This window comes from Solanum lycopersicum, chromosome 5, assembly GCF_036512215.1.
Source record: "Solanum lycopersicum chromosome 5, SLM_r2.1".
NCBI lineage: Eukaryota > Viridiplantae > Streptophyta > Magnoliopsida > Solanales > Solanaceae > Solanum > Solanum lycopersicum.
This window is the reverse complement of record NC_090804.1, coordinates 43,675,004-43,690,110: the sequence shown is the minus strand read 5'-3', so window position 1 is coordinate 43,690,110 and position 15,107 is coordinate 43,675,004. Positions and strand designations below refer to the sequence as shown.

General features: G+C 34.2%; 1 protein-coding gene across 1 annotated transcript; it reads left to right on the top strand.

Annotated features, from left to right (window-relative positions):
• Window positions 1–4,366: 4,366 nt before the first annotated feature.
• LOC101260729 (small ribosomal subunit protein eS28-like) lies at window positions 4,367–4,807 on the top strand. The gene has a single exon (XM_010322825.4). It carries the CDS (start codon window positions 4,411–4,413, stop codon window positions 4,606–4,608), a length of 198 nt encoding a protein of 65 aa, XP_010321127.2. The 5' UTR covers window positions 4,367–4,410; the 3' UTR covers window positions 4,609–4,807.
• Window positions 4,808–15,107: the final 10,300 nt, after the last annotated feature.

Genomic DNA, 15,107 nt, shown 5'->3' with positions numbered 1-15,107 from the left:
CGGAGAACCCTCATACCCTTATGGTTTACACATGCAAAAAAAATTAACGAAATACATAGATAATAAAGATACAAATCTTGATAAACACTATTTTTCACAAACTAGGTAAGACTTTTAAAGTAATTAACAACCCAAAAGATCTACTTTAGAAGGTACAAGAGCTAATAAGAGTAAAATTTAGACAAGATAACAAAAGACACAACTCCCTTCATGAAGAAAGAGAATAGAAGCTACCAGAGAATTTCTCCCTCTTAACATAATGAAATATCACCAATCTTGTATCTAGACTATGTTAAAAGACATAACAATAGTAGTATCATTACAACCACGCATACTAATAAGCATCATCGATCTATCCAACGCCCACCGTATAATGTATGAAATAAGCAATATGATCACGCATTAAACCACTCACTTCTCCACATTTAACCTCTCCAACGGTACCCGTGATTTACCCAATACTCATCGTCTCAACAACTAACACTCCCAATTTTATTAGATCATAACCTAAACATTCTAACCTCATCGAATATCCCCATTTACAACCTCCTTCATTTCCTACTAGTTGATTGTATCATACCATTAATTTCTCGTCAACGTGCCTAACCAAAACCATATAATTTCATTACATCAGACTCTAACCTTACACCACTCTCTTTTGGTACTAAATCAAAGTAACACCCTTTGATATTCACCACTCGACCCTAGAAAATTTTCACCTTTAACTGTTGCCGAATAAGTATGTAAAATAGAACATATCCAAATCACCACCTATTCTTATGCATACACATAATTCCACATACACTATCGTCAATGATTTCACACACGCCCAATATGGAATATAACATGCTTCACAATATACATTTATCACAATTAAGTGGTTTTCTCATGGAATAAAATTCAATAGTCCTATCACGAAACCCAAATTAAAAGAATTAGCTTGTCGGAATATGACAATCTGATCCATTTAGCTTACCGGAACATGGTGATCCAATCCAATATAGTGTTGGAACGTGGACACCCGATCCGAAGTCATACGAGAAAGTGGCAATGATCCCACTTAGCTTGCCAGAATGGGGCAATATGATCCCCATTTACACGCCAAAATTAGAATCACAACTATATCGTGAAGATCATACATTTACATCATTCAACTATCTCATTTACAACAAGTGTGATACATATTGCAACAACCATACACATACAAGTATCATAATGAAGAAAGAACATGCATACATTACACAATCATGAAATCACAACCATGAGTTATGAGTTACTCCTTAATTCTATTTTGCAATAAACCAAATTCAACCCTAACTCTTCATTAGAGTTCGTTATTAAAGTTTAATCCTAATTGACCAAAATTCATCAATTTCACGACTTCACTAGATGATAATAGAGTACACCTATAATTTTGTTCCACCTTACTTGATACCCTTATTTTTGAAGCAATTCTATTCAAGAAACAACTCCGAAAACCTTGAAAGGTCATCGAAGTCTTTACTTAAGTTCTAACCCAATTATATTGAGATACAAAAATTTTCCACATAATTCACTTAGTGGACGAAGGTCTACATACAGTCCATATTACTGATATCATGCGCTTCATGGTAAGCACATATTTACAACTACTCAATGCATAAAAACGTAACTTACTTTGACACCAAGCAATTGCGCGGGGTTTTATGATTTCATTTCCATCTTTTTAGGATTCAGTATAGTGAGTTTGCTCAAGAGTTTATGAATTCCACCATCCCCACGCCAGAAATCTCCTTCTTCATTCTTCCCAAGCTTTGAGAAACTTTTTCTGAAGTTTTTGAGTAGATTATTAATTTTCTATGTATTTAAGAAGTTGGAGAAAATAATAATTTTTGTATTATGGTCGATGTCATCTATCCTGTTTTAGCGTTAACTTATCCAACCATTGCGGTACCGCGGCAACGACATCTAGCTCGCTCTAGCGGGACAGTGTCTAATTTTTCCATGGATTTTCTTCCATCCTAAATAATGACGGTTTGGGTCATTACGATAAGAATACAATGCTAAAATCCCAATTCTTTCTTCTAGATTTTTCTTCGATTTCTCCTTCTTCCTAATTTTGAGCTCGTTTAGTGGAGAACTCAGTCTCATTCCAGCACTTATGTTTCTAGTTTTATCATGGAATCAGAGCATATGTATGGGAACCTTCATTCAGCCTTTGATTTTAAATTATGTGTATTGAATCGATATCAATAATTTTTGTATATCACGAAATAGCGACATTGTGGATTTTCTCTATTTTTATTACGGTTTGATCTAGTTCGGTTGAGTTCTTGTTGCCCTGTTTTCAATCTTTTTAATCTCTTTCCAATTTCTCCAATTAATCATTATCACATTTTTCTTCATCTTCAATCGATTTCATTTGTTTTGAAAATTGTTCAAATATGGACGAGGTTCAACCTGGTAACAACAGAACCACTTTCAGAATGGACACTATAAGTCCATTTTATCGACATGCATCAAAGAATGTAGGCTCAACATTGTTACATTCTTTTTTGATAGAAATGGGTATATATCTTTGAGAATAGAAGTTTTTAGACTTGTCAGTGAAAAGAAAAACTTCTTTTATTAAAGGAAATATTGTGAAACCAGACTCTATTGATTTGAGTTTTCCACATAAGGAGAGATAAAATTACATGGTCACCTCTAGGGTTCTAAATTCACTTTTCCTGATCTGAGTGATGCACTCTAATATATAAGCAATGATAGCAAACTTTGGAATAATTTAGAGAACTGATACAATCAGAAAAATGGATGCAAACTGTAAAATCTTCAAAAGAAAATAAATGACATTACGCAAATATGAAGAAGTTGTGACAGGAAATGAACACAGTAGACATCACTTTTGAATTCACACTGTTGTGAGGTGAAATATCCTGATGATGACAATGTTTCCCATTATGGCACAAGCTTTTGTTATCCTATCCTAAAAGGAAAGGAAACGAGAAGTGAGGCCTCATAACCAGGTTGCTTTGGAGTCCATATCGCTGAATGCATCTACTTCTCACCCCACACCAGTATAGATTTCAAATACAAACTGTAGTTCATAAAAAGAGGGTACAAATAATTTTGGAAATTCTAACAAGTAATTCAGAGGTATCTGTAGTACTGGTAATTTCTATGTACAAAACAAGTCATACTTGTTTTTTTTATAACTGCATAAGATATGGAAACACCAAGGATAGATGTTATAAAATCCATGGCTATCCATACAACTCTAAATTTTTCAAAGGAAAATGTTCAATTTTTGCAGGAATGGCAAAATATGTGAAGAATGAAGCAGTCAAGGTGGTGGGAAATATCTTGAACTAAGGTGACACATGTCACTTAATATATCCAAAGTTTGGTATGAGAAGCTTCTCATCCTCTTGAGGACCTTACAGGCTAGAAACAGAGACAATGAAAATACATGTAACACGTTTAGTGAAGTTGTAAACCTGGTAGGTATAGTTGCTTGTCATTCTTTAATGACAGATATGTGACTTGTCATGTAATTGCACTAAATTTCCTATAAGCTCTTGGATCATGGACTAAGGAGCATCATAACATATGACATATGATAAAATTGTCCTTAAAACACTTGAACAATATGATATCCTCTTCTAATAACCTTAGCAAATTGACACAAGGTTAAATTAAATGAAATCTGAGATGTTTGTTTGAATCCAGTATTGACTCAAATTCAATTTATTATTTGTCCATTGTTTAGAAGTACAATTAAGAGTGCCATGACCGGGAAGTACCCCCTAGAAGCTACATAATGTACTTGACCTCTCAGAGATATTATATAATCCCTCAACATTCATTAATCAAATCGTCATAAAATTAAATTAGTGCGGAATCAAAACTTTTTCATACTATAACACAAGACTAAAAGTCATTTCACTTAAAAATTATTAGTAGATAGTTAGGACACTAAGTCTCGTCTTTCTATATTAGACATGAATTTAATGTAATAGGGACACGACCCTTTTAATACAAGAGAACATTTCTATACTATTAGATGAACTAGAGTAAAATCTTAGCATGAAGGTCCTTGAATCACTAAGGATACACATGAACTTGAGAATAGTAATCCAAGCTCTTCATTCTAGGAAAGATTCTTTAGCCATCACCACTACAATTGCTGTAAAAAAATGAAGAAGAATGGTTGTAGTAAAAGAATGCACCAAGTATGATAACCATCAAAAAACATGCTTTAAAACAGACATTTAGATAGAAACCATGCATCATGTCATTTTAGAGAAATTCATAAGTGTTTGATACAATAAGCACAATATAGTCCACATACATTATATTAGGTATGAAATACCATTCACAACTCTGATGCAAAGCAGCAACATACAACAACAAATTTTTCTCACCGGAAGAATGGAATCTGTTACCAAGCATGCAATTGTGATTAAAATCATGGGTCGTACCGGATCCAAGAGGCAGGTGACTCATGTGAGAGTCAAGTTTCTTGATGACCAGAACAGGTTTATCATGAGAAATGTCAAGGAACAAGTTAGAGAAGGTGATATTCTCACACTATTGGAGTTTGAGAGGGAAGTCAGGAGGTTGCGTTGAGCCCATGATTATGATTGCCAAATCAATATTCCTTTGAATACTGAATATTGGCTGGGATTTTGTTCCCTATTTAATAGTCTTTGGTTTTGTTAGCTTAGACAACTTTAAGTATGGACATGTCGATTTTGGTCATTTTGTGCACTTCATGTTTCTGGAATAGTTTTAATATATTATTTTGCTACATTTGTGTCAAAAAAAACCATTCACAATAACACATAAAACCATTTATCACATTTAAGATACATTCAATATCTTCAATACATTACTTTTCCATTTTATCTTAACCCATTTACCTAAAGCAACACTTAAGTAATATTTAGTGCAATGCATCAATAGTGTCGCACTCCACCTTTTATACCAAAGCCTCACCTTAAGGTCACCAAGGGTGAACATTCAGACAACCTTCATCAATTCAAGCATATAAATTCATAAGGAAATAACATATATGAAACAGAAACTTCACATAAGAACCATCACCTAATCCAACCCCAAGTCACACTAGTGCAATTTGCAAGTAGAATCCCATAATACTATTCACACCAAGTGTTCCTATGAAGTCACCCTAGACTAGGCACATCACCTTCAATAAGGCGCAACATATTTATTTTACCTTGGACATAAGACCTATATACTTCATATACCTAATATAAGAACTCATTCATTCATTACATCACAAGATCTTACTCATAACCCCAATCAAAGTATACTAGTGCAATGTATATGTGAAGCCCAATAACCTCACATACCAATTAAACAAACAAGGAGATCACAAGTATATCTTTTTACTCCATACATCATCATGACAAGTATAGTCAAGAACATGCATACTAAGTGAGACCATTGTCATGTATATTAAATGAGACTAACATCATGCACATATATATATATATACACACACACACACACACACACACACATAAATAAGTCACCCTAGAATTCCCTTAAGACCTACTTGTGAAATGCATGGTATACTACCATTCCCTTACCTACACTAAGTAACATCTCTTAAGTAAACCTAACTAGTTTATCTTCTTACTTCCATTTGTTCATTTTACATATGGGAAACTTCGCCATAATCAGCATAAACCATGTGAGTTAAACATGGGATCCAGTGTCAACCCCTCACACCGAAAGTAGGGCATCCTACTTGCCAAGGAGGGACATCAACATCATATATCAACTAGGTGGATACACTAGGGACTATAGGCCACCCACCCACATTTCATCATGGGATACAAGAGCACATTCAACATTGAATAGACAACTCCTAACATGTAAAGGATCTCACATTCCTATTTGGTCATATAGGTAGGGTCATTACACAACTACTTAACATAATCACTCATGTAGACCACACCTTATCCCTAACATTATCATTTACCATTATACTTCACATTATCCACACACCTTCATCATTCCACTAACATTGAGGACTACAAACATAACTTTCATGGCACATGGTCACACTAATTATCGTCATAACAACAATTCACTCCATATATAATTCCCTCAAGACCATAATCACAAAATGTATAGATAGACAAGAAGTAAACACCACCACCATAAGAGGACCAAACCATACAACAACAATTCCAATACTAATAGACTAGAAGTTAGGTTAACTTTCCTATTCTTCAAGACATGATCAATCATTGATCAATACTCAAAAATTCATCATCAATAGGTAAATAAAGAAATATCATTCAACAATACATCACCATCTCTGCATAATTCCATTAAAATCCAATCAAGATCACAAAACCCACTTTAAGGCAAAATTGAGAGATTATGGAGACCATGGGTTCTTCAATGAATTACATTAAAAATATTGTTAAAAACCTTGATTAAAATTTTTTATTACAATGTCTTTGAAAACCGATTCAAAATGAGACGATATTTAGATTATAAATTGGGAAATTTGATCATAGATAATCTTTGGAAAATATTGATAGAACTCCTTGAATGAAAGGTTATCCAAGGATCAAGAGTTGACATACCTTATTGTATGAATAACAAATAAATTTGAAGAAGAAAATAGTTTTAAATCCATCTCCTAGTTGATCTTGATCTTGGTCTCCAACCGAGTTCAGAGAGAATCTAATTTGGGAGGGAAGGGTTTAATTTGATGAATGTATTCTAATTCTAGGTTTAGGTGTTTTAACTAATTTAAAGTACCCTAAAATGGATAAAATAACTGTCCACCCTTTGATTAGAATGTGAGGTGAATTTACCAATTCACCCGTTAGCTGGCGAAACCATTGGATAGATTGCAGGTAGTGGCTCACGACCACCCTCTATGGGCAGTAGGTGGTTTGATGCCACCGTCCTGCAGCTCCGTGGTTCTTGACTAAAGATTCCTTAAATGGGGTCTATATTCCTTTGATTAGGTGTCTATCCAAGAACCCCACTTACGGGCCGTCACTTTTTCAATGGGGCGTCAGATGGGGTCGTTGGTCCAGATATTTTGTCAGCTTTTGGCCAACAATTAGGTCCTCTTATAGGACCCTTAGGGTGGTCTTTTGGGAGTCATACCCAGATATTTAGACCCTAAACATGACCATCTGTCCCCTCTTATCATTTGGGAATCCAAACAATACTTCAAAACAAGCCAAATATACTATGACATACTAAAACACAAAAGACTAGTGTCCAAACTTCTTGGTCGTCCTTCAATATTTGACCTCAAACCTCTTAAAAAACAACTACTACATGTTGTGTCTCAACTTATTAACAAGTTATTAACTCATAAAACTTAGGTGAGGCTCTAGTTTATCCTACTTCATTTTGGGGGTCATAAAAATTATCCTGAACTTGGGAACATTCGTCTTTGAACGATACTTAAAACACTTTCATCACTTTCAACGACTCAAGTACCCAATTAGCATCTCACAATACAAAACATAATACAACATAATAGTCAGTGCACCAAACATAAAAGGTACAACAACTTTATATCATTATGCACCTAATGCAACACAGGCAAGTAGAGACTTCATCCACCCACTCTTACTTTATTAAACACACAAGTATTTCTCATGTTCATAGGAGGAACTACCTTCTCTTAATCATGACATGACCTTTACTTTCATCTTCTCAAAATGTCTATTATGGAATAACCTTTTAAATAACACATAGGAATTTCAATATTATAACTCACGAGGCAATAAATAACTCATACTAAATGTTCATAAATCAAGAGTAATGTAGATGAATTACAATATTTATCATTTAGACATAATACCATCAAAGACATACACAACATTACCATGTTAAGTTTGTTCAAGGAGGAATTACCTTCTACTTAATATACTAACATGTCATCATGAAGTTCATATACAAGCCTTCCACAAAGGTTAGTTCATTTAAAGAGAAATTTTCCAATTCTAATCAAAGCATGCTAATATCACCTTCCTCATGAAGTTAAAATGGTAGATCACACCAAACACATCACAAAATTAGGAAGTTATTTTACTAAACATTAATTTCTTGCATAACACTACTTATCATGAACATACAACATTTAGGGAATTTCTTACAATTCATAGGCACACATCAATAATATTTGCTAGATACACCATCACTTCTCAAGAGTGAGCCTATATTAACACTTCCCAAATCACAAAATTACATTTCATAAAAGGAAATTTATCTTTTCTCATTTGAAGAAAGCTCAACATCTCACTGTGGGGACAAAATACCATCACATCAATAGTGACATCAAGCATGTTCATTAAACCTTCTGATAAAGTCAAATGTGCACTTACCATATTAATATGCAACACAACCTAAGAAACATATAATTTATCACAAATCCCTTTTTATGTAATAAGAATCCTTCAAAATAGGCATAACATAATATCATCTAGTACATGCTTGACATATGGAGAACATGCAACTCATACTCACATGTGAGACCCCAAAACATGACAAATATACTAGGAACTCTTTGGTTTCAAGATTAAGTAAAAATAGAAGGAAAATATCGGGATATCAATAACTTTACTACTCAACTCATCATCCCCTAATTAGGGTAAGACCAACAGAGAGAAACTCATTTCATCCAACAAAATTATACTTTACCAACCCTTCTAATCAAGAACCACATCCCTCTCTTGGGATCAAGTTTATGCATTCTCTTTTAAACATCACCTCATTAGACTGTAAAGGAGGAACTATTTCTCACTAAATTTTCACTATACTCTATTTGGTGAGGATTTCAAGTAATCTTAAAATGAGTATCTAATTAACTCCAATTCATATCCATAACTCAAAGTAATTCTTAATATGGAGAAGTTCAAGGAAGCTCAATTTAGGAACCTTAAGGGAACTCAAAACGTTACCATCTAGGCATATTATCCTCCACTTGGCTTGAGCTTAGTAAAATCGTCATCACATCATGCCCTTTAATACCAAGGTCGAGGCAAGTTAAGATTAAACCTCCATACTCCTCACATAATATCATTATACACCATTGAGTATTTCACTCCTACGCTCATAAAAAAGATTTTATCATTTCAACATCAATAGGTACCACTAAAGCACCACTATTCCTCCAAGTCCATCACCTAAAGGTAACTCATAAGAATTCAAGTTGGGTCACGCTATCAAACCACATGAGGCCTTAACTACTCATGAATACTAAAGGTAGATCTATAATATCATTAAATTCAACTACCAAGTCATAAAAAGGTAGGTAGTTTCGGTTTATTCCTACAAGGTTCATCACTTTAGGTAGTTCATCTATAGCCTTTAGAGAATATCCCTACAACTTAGTACTATCGAAATTTCCGATTTTATCAAAGCATAAGACACATGTTAGGACTCTTAAGATCCACTACCACTTTTCTAGAGACTTAGGGTAATCATCATCTCTATGTAAATTGTTTGGGGAATTTAGAAGACATTTGGCCATAGAAGTCTCTGTCTTTTCTTCCAATATTTGATCAAGATAACTTCTAGACCATTTCACCCCTTATCATCACTTTTTGGTGGAATTTCCAAACAACCATGCCTAGGTACAATCTAAGCACTGCTTAAATGTCCACACTTAAGATCAATCTTACAAGACAATTAATCTATTTAAAGTTGGTCAATATCAATCCACTTCTTCTCTCTATGAACTAAGGGGTACATGCTACCCTCCAAGTCAACCTTAGGAAAAAAACATAATCCCAACTTATGAAAGAAAATCCCTTCTTCCCTTTTCCTATTCTTATGATAGGTTCATACAGAAACAAATCAATTAGTCATATAGATTCTCTAATTAACTAGAGTGGTTCACAATTACCATACAAGGTAAATACACTACCTTCCCTTCTTAGGATTAAGCCTACACAATAACTCCAATACAACACAAGGACAACTATGAAGTATTGATCATATAAAGGCAAATTTCAAATCCTAATATATATATATATATATATATGTATGTATGTGTATATATATATATATATATATATATATATATATATATATATATATATCACAATCTTTTAGAACTCTTCAAGTCTACACCATAACTTTCTACTATCATTGCATATAACCATAAAGTAACCCATCATTGCATAAAGGACTTCATTCAACCATAACAACTATTACAATGATAGAAATATATCACAACACAACTGCATAATATAATATCTCAAATCCCATAGGTCACATATATCTAGAATTGGCATCATAACAATACCTTTCAAATCCACCTTCACATATACTCATCTAGACACAAAACCATAATAAGAATAAAAAATCACGTTTTATCCCTCAAGCCTTGAGATATCACCCCATCCAAGCAGTCACACATAGAAGACCATCGAACAAGTGACATAAAAGAGATCATATAGAGTTAAGCTCTATGAAATACACAAGAGAAATGACGAAAGTGAAACTACTATTGTCATATAGCTTCTCGCTCATAGATGTGTTGTGACTCACAGCGATGAACAAGACTCTACTAGACGTGGCATTATGAGACTTTGGACCCTAAAACCATTTTTATAACCTCATACTATCATACCAAGTTTGTCACGATCAGAAAGTACCCCCTAAAACCAACCCGACGTACTTGACCTCTTATAGGTCTTATACAAGACCTTAGTATTCATTCATCACATTACCATCAAATTCGTGCGAAATTAAAACTTTTTTTGATGGCATAACACAATATTAAAGTCATTTAATTGAAAAATCATTAGTATATAGTTAGGACACTAAGTCTTGTCTTGCCATATTAGACATCACTCATATAATAGGGAAATGACCATTATGATTCGAAAGAACATTTCTATATTATTGCATGAACTTATGTATATTTGTAACATAAATTTCCTTGAATCATTAAGGAAACACTCTAATTTGGGAATAGTAATCCAAGATCTTCATTCTATGAAAGATCCTTTAGCCATCAGCACGTACACTTGGTGTAAAAGATGAAGAAGAATTATATTAGTACAAGAATGCACTAAGATTATGATAATCATGAAAAAAATGTTTTAAAAAGGACATTTAGTTTGAAACCATGCATAATGTAATATTATAGAAAATTCATAAGCATTTGATACAATAAGCACAATATAGTTAACATGCATTATGTTAGGCATGTAATACCATTCAAATAGACCCCGAAGATGACCTAGGTTAACTAGAGACTAACATGTTGGTATTGATGGTATAAGGTCCTAAATATGTCTAATATATGGTATAGAGGTAGTTGATAATGTATTAGGTGTTTTGGAAGTCAAACGTTAATGGACGACTAAGACGTTTGACGACTATGTTACCTAAATGTCTAAAATGTGGTTCTATGTGTTTATGTGTATTTCATGGTGTTTTGAGGTTATTAATGGAGTTAATATAGCATGTATAGGCAGTGGTTAAAGTATCGTGAAGTTTGGAGGTCAAACGACCAAGAACGTCCAAGGTGTCTAGGCGTGTTTCGTCAAGTTTTACGTGTTCTTTTTATATAAAATTCATGTGAGAGGTGTTAAACTTATATAAAATAGTATTTGGGTTTGAAAAATTCAGAAAATTATCCCCAAGGTCCATCTAAGGGTCCTTGAGGAAGGCCCCAAAATTGTTGGCATGGCAGTCCCGGTAGACCCCAAACGACGGAGACGTCGACGGCCAGTCGTGGCTGTGACGCCCTGTCAAAGGGTGTCGTAGATGGGGAATTAAACATGGGAGGTAAAGGAAGCCTTTCCAGCCACTATTTCAACCAATGGAGGCCTGTGACGGCCGGTCGAGGCTGTGACGCCCCGTCAAGGGCAGGCATCGCGCGACTTGTTCTCCTGCGCAAGTCTTCTTTAAGGTTAAGGGTGAATTGGTAAATTCACCCCACTTTTAAATTTATTCATGTATGGTTTATTAAGGTTATTTTGGGTATTTTAATTATGCATATAAAGGGTAATTACATAGAAGACTTCATTTTTCAAAATCATAAACCCAAAACACTTAGAAAATATCCCAAAACCTCCATTGAAGTCCAACTTGAAGAGGCAACTTGGTGAGGGTTTTTGTGTTGAAATTCTGCATCAACATTACAGTAAGCTTAATTCATTGCACAATGAATTGATTCATTGTTACACTGAATTGTGAAGTGTCTCTTATTCCCGTTTTTACACTTCCTCGCATGTAGTGTTCTCACTAAAAGCTATCCTAAGACTCACTTAAGCAACACAAATAGAGACCAACCATACAACCTCTCTAGACACGAGTAATGATCCTCAAGACTTACTTATAATATGACACATACACACTTATAAGACACCATACATATGAACATGAGATTCTTCTACAAAAGGTGATTCTATGTCTCACTTGAGTGAGTAGTGAAGCGACCGCCCATACAATCCCTTACACACACACTTAAGAGATCCTATAGAATACCTAGGATAGAATCATTGTCACTTAACACAACAACATATGGATAATATGACATTCTCATTCCAAAGGCTATCAAAAGACTTACTTTAGTAAATCAAGAAGATAACGTCCATAATTGACCTCTTTAAGATTACCTAAGTAATCCTTAAGACTACCTAAGGCTTACATCATGTCCACATAATCAATATCTTTCCTAACTAGAGTCATTCTTAAGACTTATCTAGGTAAGATACAAAGTGACCATTCCTATGCCCCCTTCACACCTTAGCTACATAACTCTTAACTAATATTGATAAATACTTATGCATTTAACATACGTTCTTAACCTAAGTCATGATATTCATTAGTTCATTTAAGATTCATTCATCACATAAGGACATTCAAATAATGGTCTTTGACAAGACATAGGGACTCTAACTAACACCTTCAAAGCCTATTGTGCAATGTATAGATAGTGTCTCATACCACCACTTAAACCTCATAGAACTTTTCTAATGCTAGTAGGTACCCCATATGATGAGAATAGACAATAACCGACATAGACCATGATATCAAGACATGGAATCTGGAGTTCTATACTACTCCGATGAGGGTGTTCTACTTGCCAATGGTTGAACTTAGACACATTCCATGTAGGCACATGGTTAAGGAATATGAAGGGCATTCTTTATAATTTAGTCTAATTATTTAACTTGAACTACTTCCCTTATCATATTCACTCGGTGCTCTTTGTTCTCATGGAGTAATTTACACTTAAGTTTTATATAAAGGGGTTCCATATCAAGTTCATAAACTAATCACATTTACCATACCAAAGAAAGGTCCACTAGCGCTACCTTACAATGGCGACAAGAAGATCATCATGAATTTCCTACGGTTTGATATGATTATATTCCCGCCAATCAACCTTAATTCTATCATTCCTTTACTTGAAGGATACCATTATGGATTTCGACTTCAACATTCATAACCTTACCACTAGGTTCAAGGTTTCACATAAAGTACACTTCTTAACATCAGTTAAGGTCTCATGTCATTCATACATACAAGACCAAGAGTCTTTAGCATCCTAAGTCAATACATTACATATTCACATTCATACATGCATCAAGTAAGGGACAGAAGTCAACCAACAAAATACACAACTTACTTCAATTTAACCCATATTACATGTCATTCTAGAAGCACATAGAAGTAATCCTTATCCTTTTAAGTCATCCTAAACACTATCATATCATCATCAATGTGACCATCATAGAATCACATAGTCATGTAGGAATAACATACATCGACCCTAAGACTATACACATAAAGCCATAGTCATAGTCTAACATGATCACCTAAATAACATCAATAGAAGAACACATATACTTTCACATTACTTATTTAGGTAGATTTTCTCATACTTCACATAATCAACTAAAAAAATAACCACATTACTTTATATAATTGCCGACAATTCCATATTCATCATAATACATAAAGTAATGCCAACAAGGCCACATCAAGTGCAATTAAGGCACATAACACCGTCACTATAAGTGTATCATACCAATAACAACATAATAGAAGGCTAATTAACATAAAATAAAGGAAAATAGGGCAGTGTACCACCACTCCATCCTCAACACCTCAATTAGATGCTAAATCATCAAATTCAATACCATAAGGCCCTTACAGATGGCCATGCACATCAATTCAATGCATAAATCATAATACTCATTGAAACTAGGTTAATTCAACATAGATTTATCAATATAATACAACCTATACATAAATTGAATACAATTATTACATCATTAGATAGCCCATAGAAAATTACTCTAGAATTCATAAACATTAAGTCAATATTAAGTAACCCATAAAGTAGTCAAAAACTAGGGTACATCAATTATATTGTTTCTTAGGTTAATTGATTTAAAATCATCAAATTAATAAAAAATTGATCACTAATCAATGCTTAAAAACCTTTAATGCAAGAACCCATGCATAGATCATGAAATTGGACAGTTCATCTTTGAAAATTTTAGAAAACATCTTTGAAAGTTGGACTCCTTGATGAATAGAGTTTCAAGGATCAAAATCATACCTTAATGAATCTTATTATTAAATTTTATGAAGAGTCTTCACTCAATTCTCCAATCCAAGCCCTTGCTTGAGTTTTTGGCTCCAATGGAGTTCTACAGAAATTACTAAGGGATTTTGGGTTTTGATTTTGTCGAATGAAATATTCTAAGTGTTTTAGGCTTACAAACACATTTAAAATAACCAAAGACACTTAAGGAACCTCCAATACTCTTATTTGGACGTGGGGTGAATTTACAACTTCACCCCTCAACTTAACAGTGGCCTGCGCAGGAAACACAAACCATCGAGGGCTCGTCCCTTGATCAACGGACTGTCAAGTTTGTTCGTGGTTGGGGACTGAGTCTACTATTTGGATTCCTCTCCCCCACGGATAAGTTCCAATTTATGAGACACCAAAAATGGGGCGTCGAATTACCCACTGGGCATCGATTTCCATCCGTTGGTAAGTTGTCTTGGGCACCAACTTTGGGTCCTTCCTCAAGGACCCTTGGATGGTCATTGGGGACGTTTTCCAAGACGTTTCCAACCCA